We start from the raw sequence: 19,327 nt of genomic DNA on the forward strand, positions 1-19,327 counted from the left end.
TCCTGGCAGTTAAACCAGCAATTGATTTTCCACGCATAATTTCACATTGACCACCCGTTTAATTGCAACCTACAAAATTAATTAAAAAAAAAAACAACAAATTCAATTTTTAGATTTTTATTTCTAATTAATTTTTGTTTTTATATAAAAATTTGTTCGTTAGATTACCCGGGAGCTTAAGAAATAAATAAATTTTACAAACGTTTAATTATTATAAATCAACACAATTAATCAATAATATTTAACTAATTAATCATGGCAGTTTCTTATATTATTGTTCTTTGATGGTTTCTTAATTATTACACATCTAAACAGTATTTCATAACTTTCATTAAATAGTAATAACAATTAATGATAACCTTTCAAAATAATACCAACAATTAACAAAAAAATTATCGATATATAATCTTATAAATTATAAATTATTTAAAAATATTGTACAGTATATAAATTACGTATATTAAGGAATGTACAATATTTATTTGTTCACTTGGGTGATTTTTTATAATTTTGTTCTTTTTTTTTTTCTTGTGGTTCTACTTAGTTTTGTAATATAGTATATTAGTGACTTTATAATATAATGTTTGTATGACTTTTCAGTTTTTAGGTACGTTAATGACATAAAAGTATTGGTTTTGCTTATTTTTTCTTCTTGTTGTTTTCATTAAGGCATACTTTCTAAACATTGTTTGATATGTTGCCAAGTTTGGAGACCCTGTAACAAAAATTTTTCTTGTTGTCATTTTTTATATAAAAAAAAAATTTTTTAAAATAACATTACAAGTTGAAATTAAAAAAATAAATTGTTATCTGTCGACAAAGCGCTTTTTTTTTTGTAAATTTTTAATATTTCACTTTCAAAGTTTTCATTTATTGCGCAAGTGCGATGAAATACTATAATTTGTCCACTTGCGGGCGACAGAAAAGTGAAAATAAGCTTGAAGTGATCAAAATTTAATTATTTAGTAAGTTAATCTTTAGACAACTTTTATATTCTATTTTTTAATTAATTGTTTGATATTAAAATTCAATGTCTCATAAATGATAGCGTTAATAATACCCTCTGGAGATGAATATTGCAAAAGTGTTATTGTGTAGTTTGTAAAAATGTTGTGTAGTTTGTTAATACCCTTGCAAGGGAACCCTGAGGGCCAGTTTTTTAATCCGGGATAAAATTTTATCCAAGACTAGCTGTTACTCGCCCGCTCCACTGGGCACTTTATAGAATTGTATTTTTAAATCTAGACTTAAATTAAATTGGAGTATTGTCTTGACTTCTTTAGATTCTAAATTCCATCGGATTGGCCTGTACCTTTTATTCATGTGATAATTCTAGCTAATATTCATTGTACACACACGCAGAAAAACTTTTGTTAAGATAACCTAAGATATTTTGTAGTAACAAATGAATTTGTTAACATAGGAATAAGTAACCAATCACATGTTAAAATAACAAAATTTGTGTTATAACAATTTATTGATATGTTATAACAACAAAACAGTTTTTTTACTATAGTAAAATTTTTTAGTTGATTCGACAAAATACTTTAGTTGGTATAACAAATTTTTTTATTGAAACAGCAAAATTATTTTATTAAAATAACAAAGACAAATTGTTGAAGTAATAAAAAGAATTTTTAAGAATAACAATGAAAATTTGTTGGAATAACAAATAAATTTGTTACAGTAAATTTTACAAGAATACATTTGAAAAGCAAAAAATGTTACACTTCGTTACAGCAACAAAATCACTTTATTGCAGCAACAAAGTTATTTTGTGATAGCAATAAAATAATTTTGTTAGTAAAACTTGAAACATTTTGTTCATGCAACTAATGGATTTGTTACTATAACTATACTTATTTGTTACCACAACATATTTTTCATTTATCCGATCTTTTGTTATTTTAACAAAATCGTTTTTATGGGTGCAGAAAAAAAATATTCTTGAATCAAGTATATAATTTTGAAGAGCTAAATATTCTTGATTTGAGTAGAAAAATTTTCGATTTAAGGAAATTTTACTTGATTCAAGAATTTTTTATCTTGATTCAAGACAATTCCCCTCTTCAAAATTATATTCTTGGTTCAAGAATTTTTCTCTTGAATCAAATTAATTTTTTTTTTCTGTGTAACTTTCAATGTGCAATCACTATATCATTTGGATCCTATAGAAGCTAGAGCTTGGAAATTTGAAATTTTCATTCTAAACATCCACCCCCGCAATCCATATTGGGAGTAGGTTGTCATAAAATCCAATATTAAATCATTTCTACATAACATACAGAAGATTCCTATCAAATTTGGAGTCTATGGGAGCTGTAGTTTAAAAATTGGAACTTTTCATTATTAACGCCCCCACAAACCCCTTTGAGGGAAGAATTTCTTAAAATCCGTTCTTAGCAGGCCTCTACATAGCAAAAGTAATGTTTTCTTCACGGCCTTATGACATAAATATCTAGTATTCAGAAAATGATTAGTAGTTCGTAGAAAATGATTTTCATTTTAGAATTCAACACCACAACGCGTTTACAAGTCATATACATCAATTATAAAAAGTACACACATTTATAAACTTTTGAACCATATGTATTTTCTAAATCCGCTTGACGAGCTGGGTCAAAAATTTTATTTATTTTTTTTTTTTTATCATTCAGTTAAATTACAATTTGTTATATAGAACAATAAATAATTTTTATGGCAAGTGAGTATTTATGTGAAAACAATTTTTTTTATAGGCCCTTTTGGCTCTGCAGAGTCATTATAGTAACGTGAAATACACTGATAGAAAATTTATGTTGACTCAAGAGATATTTTCTTGATCTAAGAATTTATTTTGGAAGACAAATAATTATTTTTCTTTAAGAATTTCTTGTCTTGATTTAGATTTTCTTGGCTTGAGAGCTATATTATCTTCAATCGATACATTTAGTTTTTCAATCAAAATAACATTATCGTTTAAAAAACTTAAAATAATTCATCAAAGTATATTTCAAAAAGTAAATAGTCTTTAATTGTTATACCGAAAAAAAATTATTTCTTGGAAATAAGCCCTGATAGCCAAGTTGGTCGCAACGTTCTCGCAATTTGCTGCCGCAACTTGTCACCAAGTTGGCAGCAAGTCTTGAAAATGCACTCGGTTGGTGTCAACTTGTTCACCAAGTTATCAGCAAAAACTACTTCTGAATTTTTTTCACATCAAGTTAACGACAAGTTTTTCAAGAAATTGGGCGACAAATTGCGGTAGTAAATTGGTCTTCTTTTTCTCAGAAACTTGTAGCCAACTTGATGCCAACAATTATAAATTCAGAACTTGACCGCAAGTTGTCACTAAGTTGGTGGCAACTATCTGACACCAACTTTGTTGGTTTTAAACTCTGGCTATCAGGGAGTAAATTAATGACTCAAAAAAAGCCATTCTTAACACAAGTCGGTAACACCTTGAATCAATGTTATCGCCTATCTTGAACCAACCCTGATAGCCAGCGCTTTCTCAGTAAGTGTTGACTTCCAGCAGTTACGGTTAATTTATACATCAAGTTGGCGGTAATTCTTCTTTCAACAACAGTTGTAAGCAAATTGACGGAAATCTACGGCCGCAACTTGAATACAAGTTAACAATCAAACTTGTAGTTAAATTTCCTTTCAACTTTACTACAATTTGACTGAAATACTTGTACAGCAAGTTTTGACGTCTATTTGCAGAGTAAGTTATAGGTAACTAATAGGTAATCGCTCGCTTTGCCAACTCTTTCCGTCAAGTTTGCTTCAAATTGCGGACGTAGATTGACAGTAAGTTATAGGTAAGGTGGCTATCAGGGAAGAGACAAAAATTCTTGAAAGAAATATATCTATATCTAGTTTCAAGAGTTCAAATTTTGAAGAAAAAAAGTTTCTTGAATTAAGATTGTTTTTTATTAGTGTAAAATAGTTAGATTTTTATAAAATCTACTAATACTTCATAATTAATGGAAAAAAATTTTACTAAAAATTAGGGTCACTGATATTTCTGTCGATTTCACTTACAACGGTATATTAAATTTATTTTCGATTTGGGTTTTGGATACAAATTCAGATAAACAGATCGAGTCATTCAATTTTTATTCAACAATGAATAAATTCAATTCCAATAATTTTATATACAATAGAGAAAATAAAAGTAAAGGAAAATTATTCGTTCACTATCCTTGTCTAGTACCACAAATTGATTAATTATTTTTTTTTACTATATTAGCTACTACGAACATTGTTTTATTATTTATTTAAGCATAATTTTGTGTGTGTTCATTCGACAGTAGACCAACACATAAGCTTGTTATCGTACTGTACTTTTTTTTTACGGATTTTGTTTACGATGGATGGTAATGCGCGTTTTCATCCCCCGACCAAATATCCTGCCGACGAAATATCCTGCAGACAAAATACCCCCTGATAAAATATTCTACAGACAAAATATTTACTTCATGAAATTGATTAACGGATTGAGTTGTAATTATTATAATTCCAGTTTACCGTATTTGATATATTTTTATAATAATAATTCATGTTGAACTGTTAAATAAGTAAATTTTGACTGATTTTGTAATTATAATTGAGTTATTATTTTTGGGCAAGCTTATGTGTTGGTCTAATGTCAAGTAAACACACACAAAAACCATAATGAAAGGGCACACAACACGGTAAAAAACTTATATGTTGGTCTACTGTCGAATAAACATACACAAAACCCATGATAAAAGGGCGCAACACGTTTATCCGCGTTTGTGTTGGCCTATTACTGAGTAAACACACACAAAAACCATGTTAAAAAGGCGCAACACGGTAACAATCTTATGTGTTTGGAAGTTTGTATGGCGGGATATTTTATCAAGGAAAATTTATGTGAAGGGGATATATTTGTCTTGAAATTATTTTGCTGGGAATATTTTGTCGGGAGATATTTTGTCTGTAGGATATTTTGTCGGGGGCTGAAAACGCGCAGTATCAATAGCTCTAACCACTTAGAAAAAAATGATAAAATTGTTTGACTTTGACGAATCGTGCAATTTGTTTCATAACAAATATTCGATAATATTAAATAATAAATACCTTTTTAGCGAGTTTGAATTGTAGTAAACAATAATTAGCTAGAGCTTCTTTGATATCGGAATCTTTTTGCCGTTGAAATCTTTCAATGTCTGATAACGCTTTTATTGAAAACGATCTGCAAAACAACCACAATTAATCATTAAAATAATCAACTATAATTGAAAACTATTTATAGTTCACTTACGTTAAATTTTCGTCGACTTCCTTAACAGTATTTTCCATTACAAAAATTTTCTGCTCCAGTTGATTACATTTTTGGCCGCGCATTTCTTCGGAATCTACTGCACCAAATAGCCGTGACATAAGTCCTAGTTTACCTGTTGAAAATCAATTTTTTTATAATCAAAATTTAACAAAAACAGTTTTCCACACTTTGATACTTTATTGTTCATAGCTTGTAGCATTTTTTTTACTTATGACACAACCGTTCTATTTCAACGACTCGTAAAAGCTATTATAGTGCAGATGCACCTCACAACAGATGTGCTAGCACTCAACTAATGACTACAAGTACTATTTGAACAAAACCACTAGAGTTTTAATGAAATAGTTTAATGAGAAATAATCAGCACCTGTAGCTTTTAAATTCATAGTTTGTGAATTCATACAAATATAAGGAATGATATTAAGGAACCATTTTTCAATCGTTTTCCTATTTTTTTTTCTTAATCACAACTAATTTTGAAAAACCAAATTATGGTGCAAATTTGAGCGAAATTTAATTTTTTTTTTTAAATCAACGATAAAGCACATTTTTTACTGGCGTAAGCTCATGTAACTCCTTAATGTTTAATCCTAAAATTTTCGAAGCTCAATACTTTTGTCTAGTTCTCTTGAGTTTTTGAAAAATTCAGAATACTTATCGTCTTGCTATAATTTACTAATATCCATCAAATTTCATCAAATTCTAAACGTTCAATCTCCAACCGAGGATATTACTTCAATTATGAAAATTTTAAATTTACACAGTTGATAATTGAATTCAATGAATTTTTATTCAAAAATAAGTAATAGTTTTGATACCTTGAACAATTTTTTGCCGCTGTTCATACGCATTATTCAAACTATCTGTAGCTTCCTCTTTACTCAACTGTAGAGCTTCACGGCGTCTTATAACAGCTTGCAGTGCACTAGCACCGAATAACCACTCTTTAAGTTGATCTGCAATCAATTCCTCTTCTTCGAGGTGACTATCAATTACAGCTGCTAGCGAGTCTAAGTGATGCCCAGTTTTCTGCAATCCATCACCCAATTCTTTTTCAATGGCACTCCATTCGCTAAACACACGGCCATAATTCGCGTGCAGCTTGAACAAATGGGACTGCTTTTCTGCCAGCCTTGCCCGAAGACGTAAGAAATTGTTCAAATTATTCTGTAAATTATAAAAATTTGATCAATCTCATCAAATCTTGTAAACTTTTTTTATAAATGGACATTAATTGTGTATTGTAGTATTTTTTTGAACAGTCTCAAGAAGTTATTGCCTTATGGTCGAATAAATAAATTACATTCAGAGTTACCAAGCCTATTTTTATCTTACTTACATGAAGTTCCGTCGCATAAGTCTTGTAAGACTCAAATTGTTTGTCAGGATCTTCTGATTTTTCAGGAATGCTTAGAAGATTTGATTTTACATCATAATTTTGTGAGGGACCAATAGCTTTGAGACTTTCTCGCCAGCCATTAGTTTGCTGAAGAAATCCCATGAATTGTTTGTCTTTTGATAATGTTGGGTGTGAAGCTACTCTCAACAAAAAAGTCTATAAAAATAAATAGACATGAATTAGTGGTCATCGAATAAATTGGTTATCATTCAATTCGAGATTAGCTCAGTTTAAACTCACTTCTAACCCAGCTCGTCTTCTATCGACAAAATCTGGGTCGAATGTATCGGTAGTTACTTTCTGCCATGCATAAAGAACTCTTTTTTCGGGCAATGATGGTACCACGATGTAAGGATATGTCGTTTCTAAGTAAGCTCGTAACATTTCAAATTCAGTATATCTGCGCCATAATGAACCGATTGTCCTTATTGCTTCTTCAAAGTCGGGATCTGTTACTCTGAAAGGCCAGAAATCATTCAGAATATCATAGATTTCCTGGTGAAAATTTTTCGGACTTTTCTCTCAAAAACTCTGAAGAAGTCTTTTAGAACTTAAGATATGTCTTTTTAAGAGTTTTTTAGAGAAAAGTCCGAAAAATTTTTACAAGGGTTACCGGAAATGAAAATTTATTTGGACATATCTAAATATCTTATATCTTTGACGTAAATAAATCTTATTTCAAAAAAAAATTTATTTTTTTCTACGTGGTTTGCTCTATGTTCATAATGATTCGAACGAAGATGAATGGTTAAATACTGACCTATAAAGGCATGAGTTAATTTAAAATCTTAATCGGATACTAAACACTCATCAATATGGATTTAGTAATTAGTTATGTTTACTGACCGAATAACTTTGGGTAGATACCCACAAACTTCATTAATATGTTATGGGCATGAGCATCGATTCAAATTAGGTTTGAGTAGCTTCTGTTATTATGGAAATTTCGTAAATAAACTGAGATATGGCAAATTAACTTAATGGATAATTATAACTTTTTTATTCTAGATCAACTTTCTGGTTAGAATTGGTTATTCCAAATTAAATTCAAGTTAAACAATCTTTTAAACGAAAAAAATAACTTCCTAATTTTTTTAATTTTTAATCATCTCAACAAGAAGTTAAAAAATAATTTTCATTGAATTGTTTTTGAGAAATTATACATTTTTAACGTTCACAATGCAATTAGTATATATTAAATCTTGCACGTTATTTATAATAACAATGTCAAAGTCTTTGAATAAGAATAAAGATAAGATAAAAGTAAATGTATCATCTCTTAAATTTTTTATGCTATTTTATGCATTATTATTCAGATCAAAATTTTTTTTGTTAGCATTTCAGAAATGTGGTGAATGCAATATTCTGGACTAATATTACTTCCATTGCTTCAGAATTTACGCAACATCCCAGTTCCATGCAATATTAAAATATTTTTATTAAATTTGAGACATATTCAATGTTAATGTTTCAGGAGGAACCACTTACTTTATGAAGTCGTTCATATACATTATTAATTATTTTAGACTAAACAAAAATAAGTTAATTCCAAAGACACTAATCCTGCATTTTACGTACATAGTTCCATATAATTCTTGAAGTTATATAGTTGATTTCAAAATTATTGTTCCGAATCTTATAAAATTCTAAACATTAAAAAATCTTAATCGAAACGATTTTTTATTTTTGGAAATCTTCACAGAAAAAAAAAAAAAAATATTGTTAAAATGACTATCCAACGTATTCTCAAACGACGTTTCCTTCACAGAAAGAAAATTTTCTCGACTGGAGAACAAAATTCTTGGCTCAAGAAAATTTTCGGGTGCCTGAAGGAAAACCAACGTTATGTTGGTCGAAGTAAAAATTTTTCTTGAAATTCTATTCTTGGTGAAAGTAATTTCTTCTTAATTCAAATTATCATAAGTACTTGAAACAATAAATTTTTATGTTTAATCAAGATTTTTAGATACTTGAGGGAAGCAGCACCAGCTACTTCAGCTGGAAAAAAAATTTTCTCACCTTGAAAAAATTTTTCTCTTGAATATTTGATACCTATTTTATATTATTTTTGCGTGAAATTGTACATATTGAATAAAAAAAAATGATTCAATATTATTTGATCTTCCCATTTGACATGTAAATCAATAAAAATATTAATAAAAATTTACTTCTATTGAGATATTTTATTTTTCGGAGTACGAGAGAAATTTTCTCAAGACAAGAAAATTTACTTCTATCAAGAACTAAATTTCTTGGAGCAAGAGGCTGAATTTTCTCAAAACAAGAAGATTTACTTGACTTAAATAAATTTTCTTGGATCAAGATACGTATTTCTTAAAGCGAGAGAATTAATTTTGTTTGAATAAGTAAGATTTCTTGTGTCAAAAAAAAATTTTTTTTTTCGCTTAAGAAAATGATAAGGAAGAAAAATATTTTTTTGGCTCAAGTAAACCTTTTTTTCTGTGTAGGAAGCGTCCCTGGTTGATCCTAACATTAGTCAAATGCTTGTTTAACCTAAGGATTTTTTTCTGGATTCAAATAACGATCCGGATTTCTACTTACTTTGTATCTATTAAATAAACAGTATAAAATTCTCGTAAATTAAGAGCTCCATTAGCCCGTTTTTCCGATTCGACTATGGAAATTTCCATGTGATCCAATAATGAAAACTGCAAGAAAATTCATATTACAATCTCATCAAATTATGCTTAAATTATAATTTATATCAACAACAATAAAATTACCTCTTTATTAATATCTATTGTTGCCATATCACTCTCGTCAGACATCTGATAATTACCATTTTCGAACATACCTGCAATTATTTATCTCAGTAATACAAATGTAAATTAACAATAAAAAAAAAAGAAAAATACACACCTGACATTTTGTAAAGATGATTTAGGTCACAGTTTAAATTTTTGTTGCTATTATTTTTAATATTTGAGCATTGATAAACCCTGTTATGTTTATTACGATTATTTATAAATTATAATAAAAATAATAAGTATTATTTAAGATACAGTTGGCTGAAATAATTTATTGAACTTTGCACTTGTATTAATTCCGTATCACTTTTAATTCTTTAATATTTATAATAATAATGATTTAGATAATTAAAAAATATTTGAGGGAAGTTATTATAGAATATTTAAAAATTTGAAACACATATTGATTGATCGGTTTATTTACTAACAGACGAAAGGTATTAGAATCTATAGTAAACTTGAGTAAACAGTTCGTAAAATCAATTTTAATTGCACGGGTGAAAGCTTAACTGCTTCCTAATGTGAAACTAAAGTTCTGTCCTAAAATTGACAGCTGATTTTAGTCAACAGTATCGAGTTTTGTGGTAAGAAGTAGTAAAAATTATTTGTAGATGTCATTATTGCTGATGGTTCAATATATATTTGATGTTTTAAAAATTTTCTAGGAAATATTCTTACCGGTTGTAGCTTGATCCGTATTTTTATACGTTACTGTACACGTTTTTATGATACTACTACTACTACTAAAACATATTACTATATGTAATATATTACTATACATATTACTAGGAGAATATAGATCCTAGAATTCAAATTTGCGCGCGCCTCAGTTTAGGGTTTGCGTAATTTTCATGCTCATGATATATTTGACCAATCACGTTACGAATAGTTTACTTGAATGATATATTTTCATATTTTTCATCTAAATTATAAAAGTGGATTAATAAAATTTATATGAAAACATTTTAAAGATTGAAGACAATAATTTGACAAAATATACTGGATTTATTGAGTAAGCAGTACACAATTGAAATAATGTAACATAATTTAATATATGATTTCGACAAATTAAATTTAAAATTGCATATAATTTTATTTAACACATTCAATCGTGGTACATTTGCATTAAGAACTTTACAACTGTATTTACTAAACAAATATCGCATCAAAAAAACGTTAATTCAATTTCTTAAAAAAATTAAACTGAATTATTCCTCAAAACACTGCTACATTATTTCTTAGTCATTAAGTTACAATGCAAACGTTTGGAATAATCCATTGAAAAATTATCCTTGTAAGAAACAAAATTTCAAATAATTCAAAATTACTTGAAACAACTCAAAACTATTTAAGTAGACTACTACATAGATATAAACTTTGCATAGAGTAAGAAATGATTTTAAATTATTTGTCTTAAAAAGGGTGGTTGTAGTTATTTTTATGATTTGACAATGAAGTTCTCTATTTCCCATTCTAGAGCTGAAAATATTTTTTCAAATTTTGAAACTGAAAAAACTTGTCAAAAGTACGCTGCGGAATTGAAAAAAGTCTACCACACACTCGCATCGGGCGGCACTGCGTTGGTTTTTCATTTTCCGTCGTAAAAACTCAATTTCTTATATTTTTTTGTATTGTTTTAAGACATATTTCTTGCACTAAAATTTTCAAAATGGTTCAAGAAAGGAACTAAATTTTTTTCAACAAAACTTTTTAATGTGATATTGATTAAAAAAAAATTAAATGTAGAAATCTAATAGACAATTTTTATTAATAAAATATGAATTCTTAGAATACGTTAAATTCGCTAAATATTCATTTATTTTATGTATATATTCAATAAAAAGCCTCTCCAGAAAAAATTAACAAAAAAACATATTTTTTCGAACTTACAAGTGGATATAACCCCTTAATAATTGAATGTATTTTGAATAATTATTAATTATACTTGCTCATCGATAATACTTCTATGTTCATCTACAAACCGAACTCTGTCTTCTAATTTAAAATTAAGCGGCATCAATAGTCTGGGGAGCCTCAATCTACTAGCGATATTTTCAAGAAAGAATACAGCAACGGAAAAGATAAATATTAGGGCAATAAACATGTACAAAGGTATCAAATCAGTGCCGTCTACCAAATCATATTTTTCAAATTCCGTAGCACTTTCAATAGCTTGCATCTTATTGAGTTTATTCAATATCAATTTTCTATGATTATAATCACCGAATCCAGCTTCAAATGATTGCAACAATTTTTTTCCCACCCGATCCCTTAGCGCCCAATTACGCCGAGCATAGTGAACATAGTAAGTAGGGAATAATATCTCTTTTGATACATGTAATCCGTATTTTTTGGGAGCATGTGTTAGTATAAATTCTGCTGTATCTATACACGCTATTGAACTTTTTTTAGGAGCTAATTCTAAACAGTTAAATGACTTTGTCCAATCATTCTTATGCAGGTATTTCATATCTTTATCTGTGGTCCATAATCCTGTGTCTATAATATCTTGATGAGTATCAATATAATAATGAACTTGATATTTATTATCGTATAAATCCTTTAGGGTTTCTGTATTGCGATAAGTAGGTTTTGCCAATAAGGCAAAGAACTGTCCTTGAAGTACTGGAGAAAATACAAAAGCAAATAAAAATGCTATGAGAAAGACACCGCATGATAAAAGTCTGTTAAGCGGTAAGAGTACTTCCTTATCTAACAACAATAGGTACAGATCTCTAAAAGCTACATAGAATTGATAGTTACTCGTCATCGCAATAACAGTTATGAATGATAATAAAGAAACAATTATAAACACTTCGATGCAATAATCGATTACCGAATCAATAGCAGGTGGTTCAGGATTACTTCGATGTTGAGTAGCTATTAAAAAAAATACCTCATAATAGACTGGCATTTCATGAATTTCAAATAAGGAAATTCTACTCAGAGCTTCGTAACTCGTCCGCATATCCATGCTACCGGATTTAAGGGGGATAGCCACTGTAAAATTTCGGAAAAAAAATTTTTTTTTTTTTTTCATTAAACTGAAGTTTATATATTCAAAATTATGTATTTCAAATTTTATAGAAAAATTCCGAATAGTTTTCGAGTTATAGTCATTTTTATAAGAGCGCGTCGATTGACCGTTTTACGCGCGGCGCTTCGACGAAAACGTCGCCTGCTCGCTCCGTCTTTGATTCGTACGGGTTGGCGATTGTTTTCCCTCACGATTGTCAACCGTTACAATTATTTGACTTTTAACGTATATTTTTTCTTATTGTTGAGATACTGTACCTCATAGTTTAGTTGTTTTGTATGAATACACACTCGTTCTTTAATTTATTGAGTTTCTTAGTGTACTCGTTATTGTTTACTTACTTATTTTTTTTAAATCTTCTGATCTTTTTTTTTGTTTATTTAACAAAAAAATTTGTTAAATAATGGATCGTAAACAAAGTAAAGTTATTAAAAACGAAAGAAAACTGCCAAACGACAGGAAAAAATTTAATCGACCGCTCAACAGATATGAAACTGAAAAAAATACTGGCTCTCAACGACGTGATAGTGCTTCCAAGAGGAAATTATCACAAAAATCTGATTGTACAATTGATTCGAGTATTAGCTACAAAATTATAAATTTTTTTTCGATATTTAATTTACTAAGTGGCTGTGTATCGTGTAAAAAGTGTGGTGGTGATGTAAATTTTACTGAGACAAGTATTCGAGGATTAGGTTTTAAACTAGTTGTGAATTGCAAAAAATGTGATCCAGTTTTGATAAATTCATGTCCACTCATCAAGAATGCGTATGAAATTAATCGCCGTTTCATCTTTGCAATGCGGATAATTGGTATTGGGTTATCTGGAGCTGAAAGATTTTGTGCTTTCATGGATTTACCACGACCAATGTTCCATAGCTTTTACGATCGTCTGGTCACACAAATCAGAAATGCAGCTAGAAACTGTTGTGATTTAGTGTTGAAAAAGCTGCTAAAGAAGAAATCCAAGAAACCTGCAAGCATTTAAAATCCAATGACATTCCTGGAATTTCTGTCTCCGGTGACGGTAGTTGGAAGAAAAGAGGGTTTAAATCTTCATTTGGTATATCTTCTCTAATTGGTTACTTCACTGGCAAAATCGTAGATGTAAGTATGAAATCCAGTTATTGTAAGATGTGTGCGCTAATGAGCTCAAAAAAGGAACAGCTGAATACGATCAATTTATGCAAGACCATGCTCTAGACTGTCCAATAAACCATGAAAATTCTTCTGGACAAATGGAGGTAGATGGAATAAAAGAGATGTTTATGCGATCAGAGTTATTACATAACGTTAAGTATGTAAACTATATAGGTGATGGTGACACTAAAACGTATAAAAATATTTGTGATGCTAAACCGTATGGGGACATGGTGAAGATAAAAAAAAAGGAATGTATTAATCACGTGCAAAAACGAATGGGCAGTCGACTAAGGGCTTTGAAGAAGCAACGAACTAACAAGAAGACAAAAACAGGAAAAGAAGAAAATACACAGAAAAGTTTAGGTGGGAAAGGTCGATTAACGGACAAAGCAATTAATGAATTTACAAAGTATTATGGTTTAGCAATCAGAGTTTCTTAAGTAAAAGGAAATTGTTAATAAATCATATATTTTGAAAGCTATAAAAAAAATTTTTTTTAATTTTTGTGTGTATATGTATGTATGTAACTAAAATTTTTTCATATGATTTTTCATATGATTCAGAATCAACTGATCGAGATAAGTGACACTGCGTTTAATAGTATTAATTGAAACTTCAAACTGATTAGATTTTGGAGTCAATCAATTTCAAAGATATTTAAGAAACTAAAACCAGAATGGATTAAAAAAACTTTGTTTTTTTTTTTTTTTTTTTTTTCATAACTTTTAAAATATTTTCCTCATTAACAATTTTATTTTACATAATGAAGTGCGTCGATTGTCGCCTATTTGAGCTTTCCTTGAGGAAGGAAAGCAATCTCTTTTAACTCGGAGACCTCAAAATAACTCATCAATTGTATTTTGGAGCTTGAAAAGCTCAAAAACATTGTATTATGTTGAATTGAGCGCTTAGGTACAGAAATGGCGGGAAGTTGCAGGGATAGCCTTTGGGGTCAACCGATTTCCGTATTTTTTTTTTTATTTGATTTAGAAATATCAAACTCTACAAAGTCCTTGTCTCAAGAACTTCTCTCTTGAACCAAGTTGATTTTTTTTATCAGTGTAATAAAAGAGAACGTATATATATAATAAATGTTATCTATTTCGTACCATTCGTAAATTGAAGACTATATAGAGTCCATCGTGAATTTGGCTTCTCGGATGCTTCTACTTCTTCTTTCCATGGATGCGGTGCGTAATTTGTAAAGGGGTTGTAAGTATATATCCTGGTGAAATTCCGACTCTGAGGGCACAAATAGAATGATGATAACAAATCATTCCTCCACAAGAACTTGAAAAACTCTATTGCGTATTGGAGACAAAATTTCCCATGAAGACCAACAATGAAAATCTTTGACTTTATGTTCCAAAGCGGCGAAGATTTCAATCCATCGAGAAGGCTCTTGAGTGTTTGTAGTATCACCCGCCAAGAGATACGTAGGATATGAATTGTGCAGAAAAACCGTGTCCTTATCAGCTGTTAAGTTTGGTCCAATCATCATAGTTGAAGTTGTATTGGCTTCGGATGATTTTAGATCAAGTCTGTTAATTAACTCCGGACTTGTAATGATTGGATTCAACCGGTCGGAGAAACATAATTTGAATAGTTCTCTCTGTAAAAATATGATTGATTATAGCAGAAGAAAAATTTAATGTGGAAATGTTTTTAAATTCTTAACCAGAAAATTATGACGAGTCGATAATAATTTTTGAGCAATATTAAAGTTGTTAAATAAATCAATTTTTTAACTATCTTTTGAAGGTCCAATTGGCGCAATGTGAAATCTTATTGAGAATAAAATGAAAAAAAAAATTTTTTTTTAACTATTCTCTGTCACACTTGAATTATTTAATTAACCGGGTTTGTGTCAAAAACAAATTCTTTTCTTTTTACTAATTTTTCAAAAAATATCAGCATAATTACCACATCAATGTACAGCGTTGAAGGATTTTCCGATGGTGATGTCGATGGGGTCGAATCAAAAATGTGATCATTGCACGATACAGTTACAAAAGATAAATACAAAACTAGGTTATTCAACAACTGAAAATTTAAAATGTGTTTTTGATTATTGAACATCAGAAATAATTTGATTTTAAAATGTGAAATTTCGATAGTCGAATTCTATGAGAGTGGAATGAATTTATTGATTTGGTAATGGTGGAACAAATCTATTTTCTTCAAAAGTTGCTAATGAAATGACAACTTCAAATATCAACGCGCCCTCTTATAGTTTTCAAATATCTGCGAGGAGGAGGCTGAACACCAATCACACCTCTGTTGACATTATCGGTTGCTTAGAAACGTCGCAAAATATCGAATAGAATGAAATAGAAGGAATCCCCGTTTTTTTTTTTCCTATATTTCCGAGACTTGTCGCAAAGCTACTAGGTTGAAATAAAAGTAATTTTTTTAGCATTTCCCTTTTTTTGAAATCCATTCTTTTGAAATAACAAAACTCCGTACCAATCGATGTTATTCAAATTGAGAAGTTGCTATGCAATATTCAAGGTTTGATTCAGAAGTTAAGGTTAATTAATACTAATTCAACTGACTTTATTACTTTTTAGATCCTTTCTATTTTTGAAAGTTTTGACTTCAAATATTGACGATAAATATTCGGAAATCTTTGATGAATAATACAGAATTACCTGCAATATAATCTGATATTTAAAGTAAAAAATGCCAAGTAGAAGAATTAAATAATCAATGACCTGATCAAGATTGAATATATTATCAGAACTTCGTAAGATAGAAAATTACACAATGATATGTTTATTGTTTCATTACTTGCTCTCGTAAATATTTTATATCGTTTTAAAAAAAAAAAAATGTATTTGCTGAAATATTTATTTCTCTTTGTCAACTCATCGCTTATTTTGCATATAATTCCGACCTAGAAGCTGCACAATTACTTTCATTAATTTATCAATCCATGAACAAAAAAATTATTTTAACTCTGTAAAAAAATCACAATGATAAGAAAAACTTTTTACTCTTTATCGAATACTCTATCGTACATGCAAACATACGTTGTATTTGTAAATCGATTCGTTACATCTTTACGCTTTTAGTGCCTCATATTTGCACGTTTTTTTTTTTTTTTTTTTTTTTCAGACCATGAACTTCATAAAGCCACAACTTTTATCTAGTTTAATTATTGCTTTTCAATTCATACTCAACAATTATTAATTTTAAAGAAATAATTCGATTTTTATTGACAATTAGCAAAAATAATGCTGAAAATGATTGACGTTTATGTTAATAATTAATTATTTAAGGTATTGTTTTACTTAATTTATATTGTTTAATGATCTTAAAATTTATGAAAAAGTTTGTTGTAATTTAAAATTTTTTTTTTAATATTTTTAAAATGTTTTAAAAGAGTTTAAAAAATTTTTTAAAGGATTTTGTTAGAATTTCTTTTAGAAAGATTTTTGAAGAATTTTAAAAAATAATTTTTTCTTTTGGAAATTTCTAAGTAAGAATATTGAAATAATTTTGAAAGGTTGTCGAAATTTCATGTTATTTAATAATTTTGTAAAATGTATTATATAAAGAAATATTGCCAATATGTAATTATATTTGTATGTAATAGATGCCTGAAGAAGCCATGATCCATGTCGGAACGTCGCTGAATTGAAAATAAAATTAACATAAAAAGAAATTGATCTGTAATAACCTAAATCACCAACTTTCTTATAAATTAAATTTATAACTCGACAAAAATCCAAAAATTTTTCTGATCAAATTTTGTCTATCCTTTTTTCACACAAAACATAAAAAACTTAATAAATATTTCCTTTAGCTGTTTGAAAAAATTCCCGAAAGTACCCTGATAGCCAGCGCTTTCTCAGTAAGTGTTGACTCCCAGCAGTTACGGTTAAGTTATACATCAAGTTGGCGGTAATTCTTCACTCAACAACAGTTGTAAGCAAATTGACAGAAATCTACGGCCGCAACTTGAATACAAGTTAACAATCAAACTTGTAGTTAAATTTCCTTTCAACTTTACTACAATTTGAAGGAAATACTTGTACACCAAGTTTTGACGTCTATTTGCAGAGTAAGTTATAGGTAACTAATAGGTAATCGCTCGCTTTGCCAACTCTTTCCGTCAAGTTTGCTTCAAATTGCGGACGTAGATTGACAGTAAGTTATAGGTAAGGTGGCTATCAGGGTATACTAACAGTCAACTACCAACAATCGATAATGAAAATTCCTCGTGAACTAACTTACGCTAAGAGAACAAGAAGACCGGCTGAAAAGAGTGAACCTTTCTATGGCGTGCAGACAGCGTCTTTAATCATCACAAAGTAAAACATAATCGTATCAATCGATTATCGACTCTACAGATAAGAATGTTAATCGTATTCCCACAAGCTTCTCATTTCCGCATTCCGATTGAAGATTACATGGCCATTTTGCATGATACTACTCAATAAATTTACTCTAATATAATTTTCAATACCACACATACTCCCGAGTATTACGCACACATGCACACTGGTGTAATCCGTGTGTGCAAAATACATTGAATACATAATCAGGCTCCCAATTAGCAATTAACAATCAACATAAACAATCAGCAGGGCATTGTCTCAGTGAAATTATTAATAAAAATTCATAACATAATAATAAATACATCAAAACAATATAAATAAATATAATATTTTTCTCCATAATCCGGCAACGTTGCTCTACAGCGTGACGACAACATCCGCGCGGAAATTCTCGCGTATTTCTCGCGGCAAAGTTCACGCGCCCAGAACAACCCATTCACCGTCCCCTTCATCACCTTCATCATTTCTTCCTCTACCTCCGCCACCAACAGCAATATTTATATCTATATAAATATAAAATTCATCATCAGGAGTTCTGTAGCCACCTCCATCACCACAAAAAACATTATCATCCTTTTCTATTCGCGTTGGCTGGTTAAGCCGCCCTCGCGTATCGTTTTCCACGAGGCCACTTCCTTGAGTCTGCTACAAGAATCGCCGTATTCCCTCTGTCTCTTCAGTTTCCCTCATCTACAATTCCATATCTCTCACATTATTTAACCCCCTTCTCTTTTCAATCTCTTTCTTCTTTTTCTTCTTTTCCATCTTCTTCTTCTCTGCCTTCTTCATACCCATTTTATCATTCTCTCACTCTTCTTCCACCGCTCCACACCTCTACATTTATTGTCTACGACGCCAAAAAAGCGGCCCGTTCGAAAAATTAAGTTCAGCTCAAAAGTTTTTCAAATTTTTGAATTGTTAATGAAGTAAATAAAACTTATCAGAGAATAAGTTTAACAACTACAATCATATTTTTATTACAAATTAACTTCTAGAATCTTTTTCGAAAAAATTTAACTTGATTCTTTCTTTTAAAAAACATTAGAAGAAATTTAAACAGTAAAGAAAAATTTTAAACATTCTACTTCAAATTTTTATTGATTTCAAGTAAAAAAATGAAATAAATTAAATTTATTAAGGATTTTTCTATTCTTTCTTAAAATAAATCAGTGGAATTTCACTGACTTAACCAGTAAATATACCAGCGCGCATGTGCGCAGATATTTTTTTCACTGATTTAATCAGTGAATTTCACTGATTCATTTTAAGAGAGTAAATCTATTCTTCTACAAGTTATTTAAAGTCAAAATTTAACTAGTAAGAAATCTTTAGTTTTTTGCAAAA

At 29.4% G+C, this 19,327-nt stretch overlaps 1 protein-coding gene and 1 long non-coding RNA gene across 2 annotated transcripts; both read right to left on the reverse strand.

Moving 5' to 3' along the window:
* Positions 1-460: 460 nt before the first annotated feature.
* On the reverse strand, positions 461-9,997 carry LOC141528147 (sorting nexin-4). The gene is made up of 9 exons (XM_074244046.1): positions 9,573-9,997; positions 9,437-9,507; positions 9,255-9,361; positions 6,933-7,149; positions 6,633-6,848; positions 6,112-6,460; positions 5,273-5,405; positions 5,089-5,203; positions 461-715 (listed from the first exon to the last, which is right to left on the reverse strand). Exons 1-9 carry the CDS (start codon positions 9,577-9,579, stop codon positions 665-667), a joined length of 1,266 nt encoding a protein of 421 aa, XP_074100147.1. The 5' UTR covers positions 9,580-9,997; the 3' UTR covers positions 461-664.
* Positions 9,998-14,749: 4,752 nt separating this feature from the next.
* Positions 14,750-16,572, reverse strand: LOC141528269 (uncharacterized). Its single transcript, XR_012479344.1, has 2 exons — positions 15,564-16,572; positions 14,750-15,252 (listed from the first exon to the last, which is right to left on the reverse strand). It is a non-coding gene; the product is annotated as an uncharacterized LOC141528269 (long non-coding RNA).
* Between the last annotated feature and the right edge of the window lie 2,755 nt (positions 16,573-19,327).

Source organism: Cotesia typhae, unplaced genomic scaffold (assembly GCF_013202065.1).
Source record: "Cotesia typhae breed Kobodo isofemale line unplaced genomic scaffold, CoteBio_Ctyphae contig_43, whole genome shotgun sequence".
NCBI classification, from domain to species: domain Eukaryota; kingdom Metazoa; phylum Arthropoda; class Insecta; order Hymenoptera; family Braconidae; genus Cotesia; species Cotesia typhae.

Coding starts and splice junctions, on each gene's coding strand:
- LOC141528147 (XM_074244046.1), bottom strand. Junction 7,150..9,254: donor GTTTATTTAATAGATACAAA/GTAAGTAGAAAT, acceptor CTGGCCTTTCAG/AGTAACAGATCCCGACTTTG. Junction 5,406..6,111: donor GCGGCAAAAAATTGTTCAAG/GTATCAAAACTA, acceptor GATTTTCAACAG/GTAAACTAGGACTTATGTCA.